The sequence below is a fragment of the Stylophora pistillata genome, chromosome 11 (genome assembly GCF_964205215.1).
Source record: "Stylophora pistillata chromosome 11, jaStyPist1.2, whole genome shotgun sequence".
Classification (NCBI taxonomy): Eukaryota; Metazoa; Cnidaria; class Anthozoa; order Scleractinia; family Pocilloporidae; genus Stylophora; species Stylophora pistillata.
The window spans coordinates 23488512-23506936 of record NC_142529.1 but is presented as its reverse complement, the minus strand read 5'-3'; the positions used below and the strand labels follow the sequence as shown (position 1 = coordinate 23506936).

General features: G+C 36.0%; 1 protein-coding gene, 2 long non-coding RNA genes and 1 pseudogene across 5 annotated transcripts; 2 read left to right on the top strand and 2 right to left on the bottom strand.

Annotated features, from left to right (window-relative positions):
• Window positions 1-1433: 1433 nt before the first annotated feature.
• LOC148720695 (uncharacterized) lies at window positions 1434-3770 on the bottom strand. 2 transcript variants are annotated; one of them, XR_015993448.1, is made up of 4 exons: window positions 3692-3770; window positions 2788-2865; window positions 2173-2236; window positions 1434-1642 (listed from the first exon to the last, which is right to left on the bottom strand). It is a non-coding gene; the product is annotated as an uncharacterized LOC148720695 (long non-coding RNA). The 2 variants fall into 2 exon arrangements; XR_015993447.1 differs by lacking the exon at window positions 3692-3770 and having other exon boundaries at window positions 2788-3024.
• A 2071-nt stretch (window positions 3771-5841) lies between these two features.
• On the top strand, window positions 5842-7707 carry LOC111342899 (uncharacterized). The gene is made up of 3 exons (XR_002695993.2): window positions 5842-6263; window positions 6783-6848; window positions 7553-7707. It is a non-coding gene; the product is annotated as an uncharacterized LOC111342899 (long non-coding RNA).
• A 2663-nt stretch (window positions 7708-10370) lies between these two features.
• LOC148720694 (uncharacterized) lies at window positions 10371-13138 on the top strand. Of its 2 annotated transcripts, none has more exons than XM_088739624.1 (5): window positions 10371-10581; window positions 11032-11109; window positions 11469-11555; window positions 11966-12417; window positions 12604-13138. In XM_088739624.1, the coding sequence occupies exons 1-4, from the start codon at window positions 10460-10462 to the stop codon at window positions 12372-12374; spliced, it is 696 nt and encodes a 231-aa protein (XP_088595750.1). In that variant the 5' UTR covers window positions 10371-10459; the 3' UTR covers window positions 12375-12417; window positions 12604-13138. The 2 variants fall into 2 exon arrangements, with proteins under 2 accessions (XP_088595750.1, XP_088595751.1); XM_088739625.1 differs by having other exon boundaries at window positions 10372-10581; window positions 11469-11546.
• Window positions 13139-13383: 245 nt separating this feature from the next.
• LOC148720693 (uncharacterized) lies at window positions 13384-14370 on the bottom strand (annotated as a pseudogene).
• Between the last annotated feature and the right edge of the window lie 4055 nt (window positions 14371-18425).

Here is an 18425-nt window from a genome sequence, read left to right as displayed (position 1 = left end):
AAGTAAATTGCAACATCAAAAAGATCTCCAAAGAATTAAGTTCTCGTTTTAATTCGCATCAAGTTTAAAGTAAAGGAATTTGGTTCATTTTCGTAGACCTCTCGTTCTGATTTACTCCTGAGAACTTTTATTTGGGAAAACCACTTTTTAAAAGTACTCAGACACATAAATTGAAAACTCTATTTCCAAGAAAGATATGTTAGGTGGATGCTGAAAATATAATGTAATTGATAATTTATTTCATATGCCAGAAACTAAACCAATACAGGACTTATGATATCAAAAGGTTACAACTAGCCATGGTTTATCACGTTTGCAGTCAAATTCTATTTGGTTACACAAATTTAGTGATTTTTTTTTAGTTAAAAGATAGAAATGTCTTTTGTTTGTTCGTGTTTAATTTTATTGAAAAATAAAAAGCTCTCTCAGTATTTAAATTCATGTTTGTTAAGGTTATTGTACTTTATCATGTTTTTCGCAAGACAATATTGTTTCAACCCGACAATGTTTCATTTCATCAATAATCTGCCAGACTGCAAATTATTTTTTCCTTCGATTGGTTATTATCTATGATATATTTGAAGACAGTCGCAAAAATAACCTCAGTGGCAATTTACTCTTTCTTTATATTGATAGATAAGCAAGAAATGAGTTTCTGTATTATTGTTTTTCCATTGTGTGATGGCAGATCACGTTATAAAGTCGTAAGCGTCACACTTGCCGACTACTTGAGTGTTCCACATTTGTGCTCCAATCGCAATTCATGTTAATTGAGGAATTAAAATAAATCCCTGATACTCATCGAAAAAAATACGTTGATGATCATGGAAAATATATGCGGTTGAGACGAGACGAATAAACACTACAGCGAGAACAAAATAGCTTGACTTATGAAAGACATGGTGTTTTTAGACCCAAAATAATTTGTTTCAAAAGGCATTCGTGACAAATTTTAAACCGCAAGTCTTCCCTTTTTTAATCCCTGCGTACAAGAATTTTCTTTCTTCCATAATCCTAAAAGAGAGCGTTATTCTTGTGAGGTTGTTCTTAATCTTACAGGCAGCTTGCAAGTGATATCGGAACGAGTTTAGAAAAACCGTGTTTTCTTTCTTAAAACTGCTTTTCGGAAAATTTCCGTAATCGATGACCAGTTCAGCAATCTTGGATGGAGTAGAAACAGAGTTTGAGCGATATCATTAAAGGCCAGATCAATAGAAGAGATAAATAGAAACTAGTGTATCTTAAAAATAGTAAAGCTACGGCACACTCTGTTGATATTGACAAAATTTACGCAGTGATTCATCCACCTGCTTTTTCCAAAACTTACATTGAGAAATATATTTCCAAAGATATTTTCTGCGCGAGAGAAAGTATACTAAAAACAGTAACAATCTAATTCGGCTTTGCTTAACCTCAAGAACATACAGATGGGGAAATGACATTCAAACTAATCTTTATTATTACATCACAAAGCAAAGTCATCGAGAGATATCCTAATACAGTTTTCATGTTGAGGCAGAAGATTTTAAAGCGCTGGCGAATGGCAGGAGTCGCACAGGCGCCATGAACACCATCGGTGAACTGCCTTTTGCTTTCCGGCTTACCGGCGTGCCAAGTCGTTCTGATATCACTTGCAAGCTCCCTGTAAGATTAAGAACAACATCGCAAGAATAACGCTATTTTTAAGATTCTGGAAGAGAAAAAATTCTTGTAGGTAGGGATTAAGGTAGAGTTATTCAATTATCAAGTGACTCCTTTCATTGCTCTAATTCGACTGTCCTTCATTCAATGATCAAGATTGTAGATTTACCATACAATACCCGCGATTAGTGAATTAGCGTTTACTTAGGAAAGTAGATTAACAACACGATTGCGTACATGGAGGAAATGTCCTTGCAGTAGTAGCGCTATGTATGATAAATTTGAGAATTAGCATTCCCTATATTTTTTTCCAATCCTGATTATGAGGCTGCTCGCTCACTAAGCTCGCTGTGCAGCAGAAATGTACCTCAGCTATGACCCAAAAAGTAAATCAAACTGAAAAAAATATCAAGAAAATCAAAGACAATAGAGCCAGGTATTAGCGAAGTTTAAATTCTTTACTTTTATTGACGCAAACTTGAAGCAAATAACTTTTTCTCCCTATTTTATTTTAATTAAAAGTGGAACAACCTGTCTTATCATGAGTTGTCCTATGATCTCTCCATGCATTTTCGATTTGGGCATTCATCAAGACCTGCAGGGAAGAGAAAAATCAAACATGGCTACTGATGAAGGTCACTCTTTATCCTTTACACTCTAAAATCAGCCCTATGAATATTTTCCATTCCCTTCTCTATACATTTCCAAGAAACTAAGAAGGGGAATTTGAGAAAAAATCAGGAGCTGCACGTGCCCTTCCTTTTTTTACATCATCATCATTGTCGAATGCTCCTTCTACAAACTCCTCGTGTTCAGTTACCGTATCGTTTTTACTGAGAGCAAGACAAAAGGAATTACAAAAGATAATGATGGACGAACTGGTGCTTTATTTGTTCATTTATTTATTTATTTGTAATATGTAGACAGGTTGACTCAATTCAGCATTTAAGCTGGTTTTAGTGGAGGCCTGACAAACATTAACAAGACCAGACCATAACACTGGGCGCTACCTTCCCTACTCTTTACGTGAAGTGCGTAGGGTTCTTTGATGTTCCCTGATCACAAGCACAGAGACAATTCAGGAGAGAGACTCTGCGGTTTGGCACCGTTATCCGAGAGGCAAGTCTAATCATTTCTTCAACGTACCTTCTGGAAATTGCCTTATCATCGTCGTCTAGATCTTCCTCCTCGAATTCTCCTTTGTTCTCTGTCATGTATTCTTCACTAAAAACATTTAAAATGCAAAGTAAAATCATTGCCGCTGCGACACAATTCAAAACTGCTAACGTATTGAGAGAAAAAAACATTTTCAAAAGTCTAAAAAGAAAAATGTTAATAAGCTTAATTGTTCGAATGAGGCCAAGGATCGAGATACAGCGTTCTCATTATTTCCATTGCAATATTTAAGTTGATATGAACAAAGTCCACTTACACATTGATTTTAATGAAATGAAATTGAATCAGTGTCGCCATCTCCAAAAAAAAAAAACAACAACAACAACAAGAAATTAAACGAGTAAACATTATCAAACTAAAAGGTTTATTATATCAATACACAATAGAAAAGCATTTGCTAGACGATTCATTACAATTTTGCTAAGGAAAATTAGTTGTTTTCTCTAATAATAACATAATTCAATGGAGACGCAAAACGTAGAATTTGAGTAGCGTCACTTTAATCTAACTTTTCTTAAAGTATTTCCTCGAACCTCAGCCGATTCCGACCCGAGGTAACTTATTGGTTGTTTCGGGGCATCTTCGTAGCTCGACATTCGCATTAGAGATTGTTGAACACATCGCACTAAATAAAGAAGAATGCCTTTTGAAACAAATTATTTTGTGGACGCAAAACTCGAGATATTTTTTCAGTTCATGCCGTGATCAACTACAAAAGGCGACCAACATCTTATAATCATTTCACGATGGCCTCTCACCGACGCGTGATTTAACACAAAACTTTTCCTTGCAAAAATATCTTAACAGGTGTGTGATGGGCGTATCATGAAAAGATACAGTAAGAAAACATTTCTTCACAGAGAGAGCATTTTACCTTTTAATTAATCAGCAATTTTCCTCGGCTAAAATGAAAATGTCTGTCGTAAGGCAAGATATATTGTTCTCAATGCAATGTTTTATCGTCTCTTTTATACCACAAATATTTTCCGTGATCATTAGTGTATTTTTTCGAATATGAGGAATATATCTCGTAGTACCTAAGAAGTTTCAATGAAGATTTCCTGTTTCCTCACTTAACGTCAAATGTAGGTGGAACAAAATTGCACACAATTCGTGGGAAAGAAAGTTAGTGTGACGCTTGCAACTTTTTGACGTGATCTGCCATTACTTAATAAACAAACACTGCTCTGAATTCTATAATTTCCTTTCAGCTTAATAGAGAGAGAGAGAGAGAGAGAGAGAGAGAGAGAGAGAGAGAGAGAGAGAGAGAGAGAGAGAGAGAGAGAGAGAGAGGGGGGGAGGGGAGAGAGAGAGAGAAACAATTGCTATTGATGCTATTTCTAAGACTTCTCTTTTATTCATCTATTCAGCAGTGATACATGTACAGTGATAAATTACTTTGAAATAGCAAATATGTATTGTTTCCTTGAGTATGCAATCTTCTCGCTAACGTGTTTATAACAAAGCAACCAAAATGACCCAGATTATTAGCTCAGTTTGTAGAGCACTACGCTGGTATCGCAGAGGTCGTGGGCTCAAATCTCGTCCGCGCCTAATTTTTTTTTCGGGCTTATTTTCGCTACTGCTCAAATAGTGTTCATAACTACGATGATCATCTTTATTTATTAATCTGCAGCTCAAATACAGGATATATTCATATAATCATAGTCGTTAAGTATATCACTTAGATAACCAAAATACATCCATTTATTTGCGTGCACATTATTCCTACCATCTGATAAGAAATATTGGACCAATACTTTATCTTAAGAGAGCACAAAATGTGGCTGTGTAATTAACCACTCCTCGTGCTCTCCCTAAACTGTATTTACGTTTGCTATTCGATTTTTGCTCGACTCGCGCTTTTTCCAAACTAATTATAGCCAGGGAAAGCTAAACCTTGTTTACTGCGAGTTCAGATTTGTTGCAGTAAAACCCTACTAACTGCGTGTTGAGATTCCAAAGGTAACCTAACCGTTCGAAAACTACTACTAAATGTGGTAATGATTCGAAAATAGATGTGACTATTTTGAAGAAACCTAGTAGCCAGCCAGGCTATTGGTGCAAACCTCAATATTATTTTTAGTACTGTTTGCAAACGGTACAAACACGGCTGCTGCTCTTGTTAACGCAAAAATAGTCATATTTTAAGTTAAAAAGGCTCCTTTGTTTAGCTCAAGCAGATTGTCAAGAAATGAAAGAGGAAAGTGTAAGAAGTAAGACTGAAAATAGCCACTCCTTAATAATCGCGGAAAATATTTGTGGTATAGAAGAGACGATGAAACATTGCAGTAAGAACAATATATCTTACCTCGTGACAGACATTTTCATTTCAGTCAAGGAAATTTGCTGATTAATTAATTAACAGGTAAAATGCTCTCTCTATGAAGAAATGTTTTCCTACTGTATGTTTTCATAATACGCCGATCACACACCTGTTAAGATATTTCTACAAGGAAAATTTTAGTTTGTTTTAAATCACGCGTCGGTGAGAAGCCATCGTGAAATGATTGTAAGATGTCGGTAGCCTTCTGTGGCTGATCATGGTATGAACTGAAAAAATATTTCGAATTTTGTGTCCAAAAAATAATTCGTTTCAAAAGGCATTCTTCTTTCTTTTGGGTGATGTGCTCAATAATCTCTAACGCGAATGTCGGACTTCGAAGACGCCCCGAAATAACCAATAAATAACCTCGGGTCAGAATCGGATGAGGTTCGAGGAAATACGGTAAGAAGAGTTAGATTAAAGTGACGGCTACTCAAAATGTACCTTTTGCTCCATTGAATTATGTTATTATGAGAGAAAGCAACTAATTTTCCTTAGCAAAATCGCAATGAATCGTCCTAGCAAAATGTTCTTCTGTTGTGTATTGATGTTGAAAACCATATAGTTTGATAGTGTTTACTCGTTGAATTTCTTCTTGGTTTTTTCGGTTGGAGATGGCGACCCTTAATGCCATTTCATTTAAAAAAAAAAGGAATTTCATTAGCATATGCCATGCCCATATGATCAGTGGTTTTAAATATCACGTATGATATCAAAAAATATTTTATGTATCTGTCGGTGAGGCAACATACACCAACTCGCCTAAGAAAGCGTACGCTTCAGAAGCCATAGAAGAATTTGCACTTCCTTCTAAACCGTAAAAATGAAATTCAAGCACTAAACCTGAGTTAAAACTGTTTTCAAGTGAATTTAGTTTAGTTGGTCAGTCAGTTTCGATTAGATAGTCTGATAAGTATAATTTAATCAGTCTTTTATGATTAGAATTTAGTTTCTATGCATGAATTCAAAGTCCGAAGTTATTTAGGAGTAAGCTGTCGGGATGAGTTTCCGAATTGTGACAGTTTTGTCTGACTTCCATTAGTGGGCCGGAGTGCTTAACTTCTCTACTGACCTTGCTTTGGACGAAAGTTCTTAATTGCTTTGGCTAATGCTGTCAGAGGTAAATTCAGTTTATCGAAAGCACTAAGTACATTGATTTTCATTTCAAAAGTCTCGTGGAGTTGTCTAGGTTAGAATTCTAACAACAAATTTTCAATGCTCAATCAGAGGATCCATTGAGCTTGCGTCGGGAACTAACAATTAGATCTATCTCCATTTTACCATTGATCTTCTGCATATTTGGACAACTCACTCTATAAACATCTGCTTGTTAAAAATCATGGAACCAAAAGTTAAGTTTATAAATGAATTATTTTTGTATAAATGGAATTTGCTCATACTAATTGAAATGTTGCAATGGAAATAATGAGAACGCTGTAACTCGATCCTCGGCCTCATTTAATCATATCTGAATGGGAAAGGCGCGTTATAAAATTTTAATTAATATCATTATCAATATTAAGCTTATTAACAGCTTTCTTTTTAGACTTTTATAAATGTTTTTCTCTTTCGATATGTTAGCAGTTTTGAATTTTGTCACAGCGGCAATAATTTTACTTTGCATTTTAAATATTTTTAGTGAAGAATACATGACAGAGAACGACGAAGAGTTCAATGAGGAAGACCTAGAGGTAATTTTCAGAAGGTACGTTGCGGAAATGGTTAGACTTGCTTCTCGGCTAACGGTGCTAAACCGTAGGCTCTCTCCTGAATTGTCTCTGTGCTGGTGATCAGGGAAGATTAAACAATTCCACGCACTTCTCGCAAAGAGAGGCGTCCATTTAAACCAGCTTAAATGCTGAACTGAGTCAACCCGTCTACATATCACAAATGAATAAATAAATAAATGAACAAATAAAATACCAGTTTGTCCACGATTATCTTTTGCAATTCCTTTTTTCTTGCTCTGAGTAAAAACGATATGGTCAATGAACACGAGGTGTTTGACTAAGGAGCATTCGACAATGATCATGATAGAGACAACGTTAGTGACGAAGATAATGTAAGAGCAATAGAAAAGTTAGCAGACCCTTTCCGCTTTAGACGCCGGTTCAGACAGCGTTGACGGTTAAGACGGGGCAAAGCATTCAACTTCGGTTTTGTCGTAGGTTTCGCGGTGAACGAAGATGTTAGAATAAACAGAGGTCTGGTGAAGATAACTGGAATGGAAAAATAAATAAAAAGGAATGGCACTTGCAGCTCCTGATGTTTGCCCAAATTCCCCTTCTTAGTTTTTTGGAAATGTATAGAGAAGGGTATGGAAAATATACATAATGCTAACTTTAGAGTGTAAAGGATAAAGAGTGACCTTCATCAGTAGCCATGTTTGATTTTTTTTCTTCCCTGCAGGTCTCGATGAATATCCAACTCGAAAATGTATGGAGAGATCTTAGGACAACTCATGCTGAGACAGCTTGTTCCACTTCTAAAATAAAACGGGGAGAAAAAGTTGTGATTTCCAAAAAGTTCAAGTCAATAAAAGTAAAGAATTCAAAGTTCACTTATACCTGGCTCTATTGTTTTTGTTCTTCTTGATATTTTTTTCAGTTTGTTTTTCTTTGGGGGGGTCATAGTTGAGGTAGATTTTTTTGCTGCGCAGCGAGCGTAGCGAGCGAACTGCTTCACAATCAGGATTGGAAAAGAATATAGGGAATGCGAATTCTCGAATTCTCGAAAGCAAAAGGCAGTTGACCGATGGTGTGTGTAGCGCCTGTGCGACTCCTGCCTTTCGCTAGCGCTTTAAAATTTTCTGCATCAAAATTAAAATTGAATAAAGGCTGATAGTTTCGAAAGAAACTGTTTGGGGCTGCGTCGGTGGGAGTAACGAAATAATTTGGATATATCAACAAAGTTGAAATGGTAAATTGGCCACCGTAATGATTACAAAAGCTGACGTTTCGAGCGTTAGCCCTTCGTCGGAGCGATATGTAGACGGGCTGATATGTAGACGTTCGCTCCGACGAAGGGCTAACGCTCGAAACGTCAGCTTTTGTAATCATTACGGTGGCCAATTTACCATTTCAACTTTGTTGATATATCAAAATTAAAATTGTATTAGGATATCTCTTAATGACTTTCCAATGTGATATGATAATAAGGGTTAGTTTTAAGATGTCATTTCCCAATCTGTATGTTCTTGAGGTTAAGCAAAGCCGGATTGGATCGTTACTGTCTTTAGTATACTTTCTCTCCCGCAGACAATAACTTTAGAGATATATTTCTCAATGTAAGTTTTGGAAAAAACAGATGGATGAATCACTGTGTAAATTTTGTCAATGTCGAAAGAGTGTGCCGCAGCTTTACTTTTTTTTAGATACACTAGTTTCTACTTATTTCTTCTATCGATCTGGTTTTGACTGATATGGCTCAAACTCTGTTTCCAGTCCATCAAAAATTGGTGAACTGGTCATCGATCACAAAAATTTCGAAAAGCAGTTTTAAGAACGAAAACACCGTTTTCCTAACCTCGTTCTGATATCACTTTGATGCATCCTGTAAGATTAAGAACATTCTCACATGAATGATTAGGATTCTAGGGGAAAAAAAATTCTTATCCGTAGGGATTAAAAAATGGGAAGACATGCGGTTAAAAATGTGGTACGAATGTCTTTTGAAACAAATTATTTTGGGTCTAACAACACCATGTCTTTCATGAGACAAGCTAGTTTGTTCTGGCTTCAGTGTTTATCTGTCTCTTCTCAACCGCATATATTTTCCATGATCATCAACGTATTTTTTCCATGACTATCAGAAATTTATTTCGTAGAAGTTGAGAAGTTTAAATTTTAATATCTTGTTTCCTTGCATCTGTTTATTTTAAGTCCTCAATTAACATCAATTGCGATTGGAGGAGAAAAGTGGAACACTAAAGTCGTCGGCAAGTGCGGGTGACACTTTCGACTTTATAACGTGATCTGCCATACCTCAATGAACAAACAATGATATAGAATCTCCTTTCTTACCATATTTATATAAAGAAAGAGGAAATTGACACTAAGGTTATTGTTGCGACTGTCTCTAAATATATCGTAGATAATGACGGATCAAAGGAAAAAATAATTTGCAGTCAGGCAAATTGTTGATGAAATGAAGCGTTGACGGGCGGAAACAGTATTGTCTCGCCAAAAACATGATAAAGTACAATTACCTCCACAAAAATGAACTTAAAATATTGAAAAAGCTTTTTTGTTTTCATTAAAATTAAACATGAACAAACAAAGACGTTTTTATCTTTTAACTGGAAAAAAAAAGCAGTAAATTTGTTTAACCAAAGGGAATTTGACTGCAAACGTGATAAACCATATCGAGCTGTATATTGCTGGCATATTAAATGAAATATCAATTACGTTATATTTTCAGCATCCACGTAATACATCTTTTTTGGATATAGAGTTCTCAATTTAGGTGTCTGCGTACTTTTAAAAAGTGGTTTTCCCAAATAAAAGTTCTCAGGAAGAAATCAGAACGATAACTCTACAACAGTGAACCAAATTCCTTCACTTCATACTTGATGTGAATTAAAGCGAGACCTTAATTCCTTGGAGATCTCTTTGATATTCCACTTCACATAAGCACCAACATCAAAAAGGCAGAAGAAATTATCAGCGAGTCTCTGTTAACGGAATTAGTCACGTTTTCATTTTGATTTGTAATGAACATGAAATTTAATCTACTTCTAACTATGCAGCTCTGATAAGTTAAACAAATTTAAAGCTCATTCGCTTATTCACTGGTGATATCTGTCTTATTATATGGTGAAAGTAACTAGCTTATTTAAATTTAGAACATTTGTTTTGCTAACACGGGCTGCAGAGCAATAATATTCAGTTCACACTTGGTATACATGGCATAATCACTTTGAAATAAGAAATATGAACTGTCTTCCTGATATTTAACTATAAGTGTTTCTAGCAGTAAAATAAATTAAACTAAAACCTCAAAGAAATTATTTGGAGAGAATTAGGGATTTAAAGTAATAAATATTCTCAAACTATATGATTTATATGATGATATTACATAACAGACGAACATTTTGGCGGGTCCATTGATATTTTTACCTTTTAGGGTGAATAGTGCATTCTTAGTCTATTTTTAATTAAAGGATTTCAAGAGTCTGTATTCCATGATCAGATACAGGGTGATATGGGGATCTGAACGAAAAATGAATTTTAATATCACCCAGAATCGGATGCATAAAAGCAGTGATTTTGGGGGCTTTCTTTATTGGAGAAGTCAAGTTCTAACGGGGAAGTCAAAATGAAGACAACTGTTAGTTTGGCTTTATTTGGCTTTGTGCTCGCTGTCGGCTTTTCAGTCGCAACAACTGAGAATGCGTTGACCAAAATGGCAGATGCATCTGAAGCAGAAAAACCTCGAGGGTAAGTTGGATGAAGAAAATAACTATAAATCAAATCATGAAAAGAACAACAAAATAGGCTTTATAAAGGCGATACATCTACAGAGTTTCTCCTGTTTCTCCAGGAAAAAGAAAGGAATACTAGATGATAATGAAATTCTACCAATGTCGATTCATTGGGCTAGCGTCGGGAACTAAAGATTAGACTCATCTTTACTTCCCATTTTTCACCACTGAGTCCTTCGAACGCAACGTAATTTAATCATCAGGCATTTGCAAGACTCACTTGCTCTTTAAAAACCATGGAATCAAAAGTTAAGTTTGTAAATGAATTATTTGCTTTGCTTCATTCTGCTTGACGATTCTGAAAGGTTTCAATGGAAATAGTGAGAACTCTGAAACTCGAACCTCGGCCTCATTTTAACAATTAATTATGGTTAATGGTTTCGTTTTGCATTTTAAATGTTTTTAGTGAAGAATACTTGATAGAGAATGGTGGAGAGCTCGTTGCGGAAGACCTAGAGGACGACGATGAGGCAATTCTTAGAAGGTACGTGGAGGAAATGGTTAGATTTGGTTCTAGTATAACAATCCTAAACCGTACGCCCCGTCTCCTGCATCTTCTCTGCACAAGGGACGTTAAAGAACCTCACGCAGTTCTCGTTAAGAGTAGGAAACATATCTCCCAGTGTTGTGGTCTAACCTTGGTTATGTTTATACAAGTCGCCATTTTAAAATAACAAATAAATGAACAAATAAAGAACCAGTTCGTTCACGATTAGCTTTTGGAATTATCTTAGCGTGGGGTAATTGAGATTTATAAAAGACTTTGATAAAAATCAGGAAATAGAAAGTCAGAAAAAAAGTAGTGGTAATGGTTTCATGATTTTTTTTTCCTTTATGTTTCAGGGGATACGACATGAGAGCGAACAATGGAGAGTTCGACGAGGAAGATCTACAGGACGCGGATATGGCAATCCTTACAAGGCACGTTGAGTAAGATTAAAATACTTCTGATTACTTAAGCAAGACTTATAGTTTTGAAAACTTCCACAGTCAAATGTTCACAGTGGGAAAATTTTACTTTTGTGAAATTTAATCTGCCAAGCAACAATCAGGCTCTTAAGATAGCTGAAAAGAATTCGCTGCCTTTGCTGTAACATCTGCAAGTGGTTATACGTTCCAGTCTTCTCAGATAAGGTGATAAGATGTTTCCTGCATCTTCTCTGTACTGATTAGCACGGCGATATTAAAGGACCCACACACTTCTCGCCAAGAATGGGGATCGTAGCTCCCAGTGTTGTGGTCTCACCATGTTATAGATTATAGAGGTCCCCATTTAGAGCAGTTTTATAAACAAACAATTCGTTGACGGTTATCTTTTGCAATTTTTTTCCTGCACTCAGTGAAAACGACGTGGCAACCGAAAATAAGGAGTTTGACGAAGGAGCATTCGACAGTGACGATGATGGAGGCGAAATGAGTGACGAAGATGAAGTAGTACCAATAGAAAAGTCAGCTGACCCCTCTCCCTATAGACGCCAGTATAAACCGTACAAACCGTACAAACCGCACAAACCGTACGAACCGAAAAAACCGTACAAACCGTACAAACCGAACAAACCGTACAAACCGCACAAACCGTACAAACCGAAAAAACCCTACAAACCCTACAAACCCTACAAACCCTACAAACCCTACAAACCCTACAAACCCTACAAACCCTACAAACCCTACAAACCTTACAAACCGTACAAACCCTACAAACCGTACAAACCGCGCAGACGCTATCGTAGACGTAAATATCGCGATTAACGAAGACCAATTCAGTTGTGGAATGAACAAACGCCTGGTGAAGGTGAGTGGAAAAAAAAAAATCAATGGTACTTGTAGCTCTTAATTACGTTACACACGTTCTCCTTCTTAGATTCTTGAAGATATATAGAGAAGGGTACAGAAAATATACATAGAGCTCATTTTAGAGTGTAAAGGATAAAGAGTGACCTTCATCAGTAGCCATGTTTGATTTTTCTCTTCTCTGCAGGTTTGGATGAATACGTAACTTAAAAATGCATGGAGAACTTAGGACAACTCAGGACAAGACAGCTTGCTCTAATTTTAAAATAAAACGGGAAGTAATGCAGAAACTTTGAAAGAAAAAGTTGTAATTTACCTCAAGTTCGAGTCATAAAAATAAAGGAGGTTCATTAAGACCTGGCTGTATTTTTTATGTTTTTTTTTTTTGTTTGTTTTCCTGAGAGATTTTTTTCAGTTTGATTTGCTTATTAAGTTTTAGTTGAGGTAGATTTTTTTAGTTAGATCAACTAAGTTGAAATTGTAGATTGGCCAAAAGTGGAGCTACGCTATTGGTGGGAACATGGTGACGAGTAAAAACAAGAATAAATTAGTAGAATGAAAAACGTTCGTTGATACCTACTGAATTAAGAGTGCCGATTTGAAAGATAAACTTTAGTCGAAGAGTTTTGCGGCTTTCCGAGCCAACTAAATGTAAGGAAAGACCGCCGATTTCCATATGCTGCTTTGAATGATTAGGTAGATTAAAGTGTCTAACGACTGGTTTTGATGCGTCATTGTCATTCCTGTTTCGCCGATGTATATCTTTTTGCAATAAGTGCGAGTTAGGCAATAGATGACATTGGCGGAGGTGCACGAGAAGTGATTAGTAATCTTAATGAATCGTTTTGGGTCCCGATATTTTCTCAGCGTTGCGAATGGAAGAACAAGTTTTGCATCGTGCACGAGCGCATTCAAAAGTGTTGGTCGTTTGTTTGGAATGAACTTTGGCCGAAAACTTGTCTATGTTTTAGTCACGTTTGAATAAAATAAGTGGATGATGCGAAGGGCTAGTGCCAGTATCTGTACCATTTTGAGGTAATTGAAAGTTTTTTAAGAATAATGGATTTAACTGAGTGGTTGTGAGGGTGAAACGTGAGAGTGAAAGGAATGCGGTCGGAATTATCCTTCTGTGACGTTTGTAGTGCTGACTGTCAGTCAATAAGTTGGGCGCAGTAGTGACCCGCTTTAACGACAGAAACAGCCTAAACTCGTTTTTCGAAAAACTGGCATATTGACTCTCATTTGTCGAAAAATCAGAGTCTACTCCACATAAACGACGAAGTATTAGAAACTGACAAGGGAATTGAATTCTTGACATGAGATGGGTGCAAAGATGAATACAGCAAGTAAGTGTATAAGTCTGTAGGTGTGTAATACACACCAGTGCATAAAGTGTTGCCTTCAATTGAAACTTTGATGTCTTAACAAGATACAGAGTTTTTGGAAACTTCTTAAGTGTATTTTAGAGCCGGGTGAAAGGAATTGACTGCGGTTATATATTGAGTTAGCTCCTCTCTGGTGGAGGGGGTAGCGCCAATACAGTCGTCAAAGTAGCGACCGTAGAGTTCAGGTTTGGAGCCATTGTATTGGCTGAAAAACTGGTAATCGACAAAACCTACAAAAAGAATGACATAGCTTGGTCCCATTTTGGTACCCATGGCTACGCCATTAGTTTGTTTGAAAACTTGTCCCCGAATGAAAAATAATTGAGTTTAAGCACTAGTTCAGCTAGAGGAAGCAGTGTTTCAGATTTGTGTTTCCTAACGGTGCGTTGATCAAAAAAATGTGTGAGGGCCAGGAGACCACTGTAATTGGGAATGACAGAATGAAGAGATAAAATATCCATAGCGAAGAGAATTTTTTCTTAGCCAAAGAAATTAAAGTGGCGAAAAATTTGAAGAGTGTATTGGCTGTCTTTGATATATGATGGTAAAGTTTTGAATATGGGAGCCATAATTTTGTCTAGATAGCTAGAAACAAGCCCGGTAGGATATCAAATATAATCATGAAAATAAAATTTAGGCTTGTACGGGATTTGAGCCCATGACCTCTGCGAAACCGGTGCAGTGCTATACCAACTGAGCTAACAATCGAACCGGGAACTGGATCATTTTGTTAGTTTGTTGGAAACACGAGACTGAGAAAATTGCACACTCGAGGATACAATACGTATTTTCTGTATGAAAGTAATTTATCAATCTACATGTATAACTGCTGAATAGATGAATAAAAGAAAATCCCTGAGTTTTGAAATCATTTAATTAATCAAAGCAGCATCAAACTTACAAAAACGTAAATTGTAGAATGGGTGCTTTTTCTCAAAATCCCTTTTACTCCACAACCATATGATTGTAAATATCGTCAAACTTTATGGTTTATCTGGTAAAAATCATTACACGACGGACCCAATGTCTTTAAGTCTAACAAACGTGTTTTTAAGTCTCTTTTACAGATTCTTGAAGGTCAACTTTCCATAAGCAAATATCGGGTTAAATGAGGATCGGGACGAAAAATAGAATGAACGACTGCGAATATCTGAATATCATATATAAGTGGCATATTGAAACAATTTTGATATATCTTAATCCTCTTGTACGTATTTCATAACTGCTTATCCAGCTAAGTAGGACGTGGTCGAATTTATATTAGAATTCACATTATTTTGGCTTTTTATTAGCATTACATTTCATTATCGTTAAGTATTTATCACCTCGTGTTTCTATCAGTAAAAGTGAAATAAACTAAGAACCTTAAAAAAGGAAAGCTTAAAAATCATTAGGAATTTAAGCGAGTAAAAATTCTCAAACTACGTGCCGGGTTAAGTTAGAAAGTCAATTGATTAAAAAACAAAAGCCATTACGCTGAAAAGAAAATTGCGGTAGCTTTTCTAGAATTTTGAGAAATGGATGACAGTATAGTTCTCTGAAGAAGAAAAAAGCCTTTCTTCTATATGTGCAGGCCGCGCACATACTAAATAGAACTTTTGATAAAACAGTGTTCAACTGAGCGTAAGTACGGTTGTCTTTCACCCCTCCTACAAGGAAAACGAATCGTTCTCTCTAATATTGACATAATTCAATGGAGATGCAAAAGGTACATTTTGAGTAGCATCACTTTAATCTAACTTTTCCACAGTATTTCCTCAAACTTCATCCGATTCTGACCCGAGGTTGCTTATTGGTTTTTTCGGGGTATCTTCGTAGTTCGACATTCGCACCAGAGATTATTGGGCGCATCATATACTGAAGAAAGAAAAATGCCTTTTCAAAAAAAAAAAAAACAATTTTGTGCGGAACAAAATTCAAAATATGATTTCTTTTTTCAGTTCATACCGTGATCAACCACAGATGGCGACTTATGTCTTATAATCATTTTACGGTGGCCTTTCACCGACGCGTGGTTTATAACAACACCTTTCCTTGCAGAAATATCTTAACAGATGTGTGATCGGCGTATTGTGAAAAATTACAGTAAAAAAATACTCTCCTTCACAAAGAGAGTATTTTAATATTTAATTAATCAGCAAATGTCCTTGGCTGAAAATGTCTGTCAGAAGGGACGGCGAGATACATTGTTTTCACTGCAACGTTTTATCATCCATCTCTTCTGAACCGCAAATATTTTCCGTGATCATTGATGTATTTTTTTTCCAATATCAGGGATGTATCTCGTAGTAGTTAAGAGGTGTAAATTAATATTTCCTGTTCCTTCAAATGCGGTTGGAGCAGAAAAGTTGCACACAAGCCGTTGAAAAGCTTGTGTGACACAAACTTTTGACATGATCTGTTGTACCTAATAAACAAACACTGCTCTGGATTATAGAATTTCCTTTTTTAATATTTTACATATGTGTATCTCTGTTGTGTGTGTGTGTGTGTGTGTGTGTGTGTGTGTGTGTGTGTGTGTGTGTGTGTGTGTCTATCACCTCCACACAAATAAATCAAAAATTAAAAAAAAAAAAACTTCTTTAATTGTTAAAAAAACACAAACAACACTAAAGACATTTTTACCTTTTATTTGGAAAAAAAAAATCAGGAACTTCGTTCAACCATAGGGCATTTTCTTGCAAATATACCCAAACGGTACTATGGGTTCCTTACCTGAGTGATCCGACATGATAAGCCATATCAAGCTGTAAGCGGTTGACATCAATAAGTCACGGTATTGGTTTCATTGCTGGCATATTAAATTAATCATCAATTAGACTATATTCCCACTATTCACTTGAAACATCTTTTTAGCAAAGAGAATCATCACTTTAAGTGTCTGTATCCTTTTAAAGGTGGTGTTCCCAAAAAGAAAAGGTTTCCAGGAGTAAATTTGAACGACAACTCTACGAAAATAAACCAAAATCGTTTACTTTAGATTTTTACGTGATTTAAAACGAAAACTTAACTCCCCGGATGTCTCTTAAATATTCCATTTCCCCGAAACACCAAATACTTTGAAATAGGAAATATGTTCTGTCTTCTCGAGTATGCAATGCATGTATTCAGATCCCCACATCACCCATATCACCCAATATCTGATCAAGTGTCTAACGCCGAAAATCAATACAAAATAGAATGACTCAGAGAAACAGTTGATCCTCTTAAAGACTTATCAAAATCGCATTGAATCGTCCGAGTAATGTTCTGTTCTGCTTCGATGTCATCACAAAAACCATATAGTTTGATAGTGTTTACTTGTTGAACTTCTTCTTATTTTTTTTCTTTGAAGGTGGCAACACTTTAATTTCATTCCGTTCAAATAGAATTGATTACCATATACCACGCCCATGTAGTCAGTGGTTTTAAAGTTCACGAATGATAATAAGAAACATTTTATCTATCTGTTGGTGTGACAGACATAAACCCACTCGCTTAAAGAAGATGTACGTTTTGCACTTCCCCTTCTAAAAATTAAACATGAAATTCAAGGCCTGAACCTGCGTTTAAACTATCATGAGTTCTTTTATTTAGTTAAGTTGGCCAGTAAGTTTCGATTAGTTAGTCAGTACAGTATGACCTAGTCCGCATTCTTTGTTAATTAGAATTTGAAGGCTATATATGAATTCAAAGTCCAAAGTTATTTTGGTGTACGCTGTCGTAAAGAGTTTCCGAATTGTGACAGTCTTAATATCTAACTTCTGTAAGTAGACGTGCTTAATTTGTCTACTGACCCTGCTTCGGACGAAACTTCTTAATTCTTTTGGCTAACTCAGTCAAAGGTTGGATCAGTTAATCGGAAGCACTAAGTACTTCAACGCTCATTTCGAAAGTCTCGCGAAATGTTTTGACGAGTTAGTGTTTTAACAACAAATGTTTAATATCCCGAGGTCATACAGCTGACACGCCCACTCATACCTATCAGTAGCGAATATATAAGGACGTTCTTCAGAGCTTACTCAGAAGAGAAGAAGATAGACAATATAAATATGCAAAAGAGTAGAGAAATAATTCCGTGGTTGAAACGAGTTTTTAGCAGCACGAGTTGCTGAGAAGCATTCAGTGAGAATCAAAGTATGGGAGGCTAACAGATTAACCACAGTTACACAGAACTGAGTGAAGTTGGATATTAGTAGAATTGTTTACTAGAGAACCGAGTAATTAAAAGAGAGAACACGGAGAGAGCTCGAGAGTCCCTTGATGCCCGACATTTGATAGCGTAATAAAACTCTTTTGAAACTTGTCTTCAAAAATACTCTACATTCGACTTAAGAATTCGCCATTTTCAGTTTTACTCTTTACACCTTCCACTTTCATTTCTTGACAATCTGTTTGAGCTAAACAAAGGGGCCTTTTTAACTTAAAACATGACTCTTTTTGCGTTAACAAGAGCAGCAGCTGTATTTGTACCGTTTGCTAAACTGTACTAAAAATGATTTTGAGGTTTGCATCAACAGCCTGGCTACTAAGTTTTCTTCAAAATAGTCACATTTATTTTCGAATCACTACCACATTTAGTAGCAGTTTTCGAACGGTTAGGTTACCTTTGGAATCTCAACACGCAGTTAGTAGGGTTTTACTG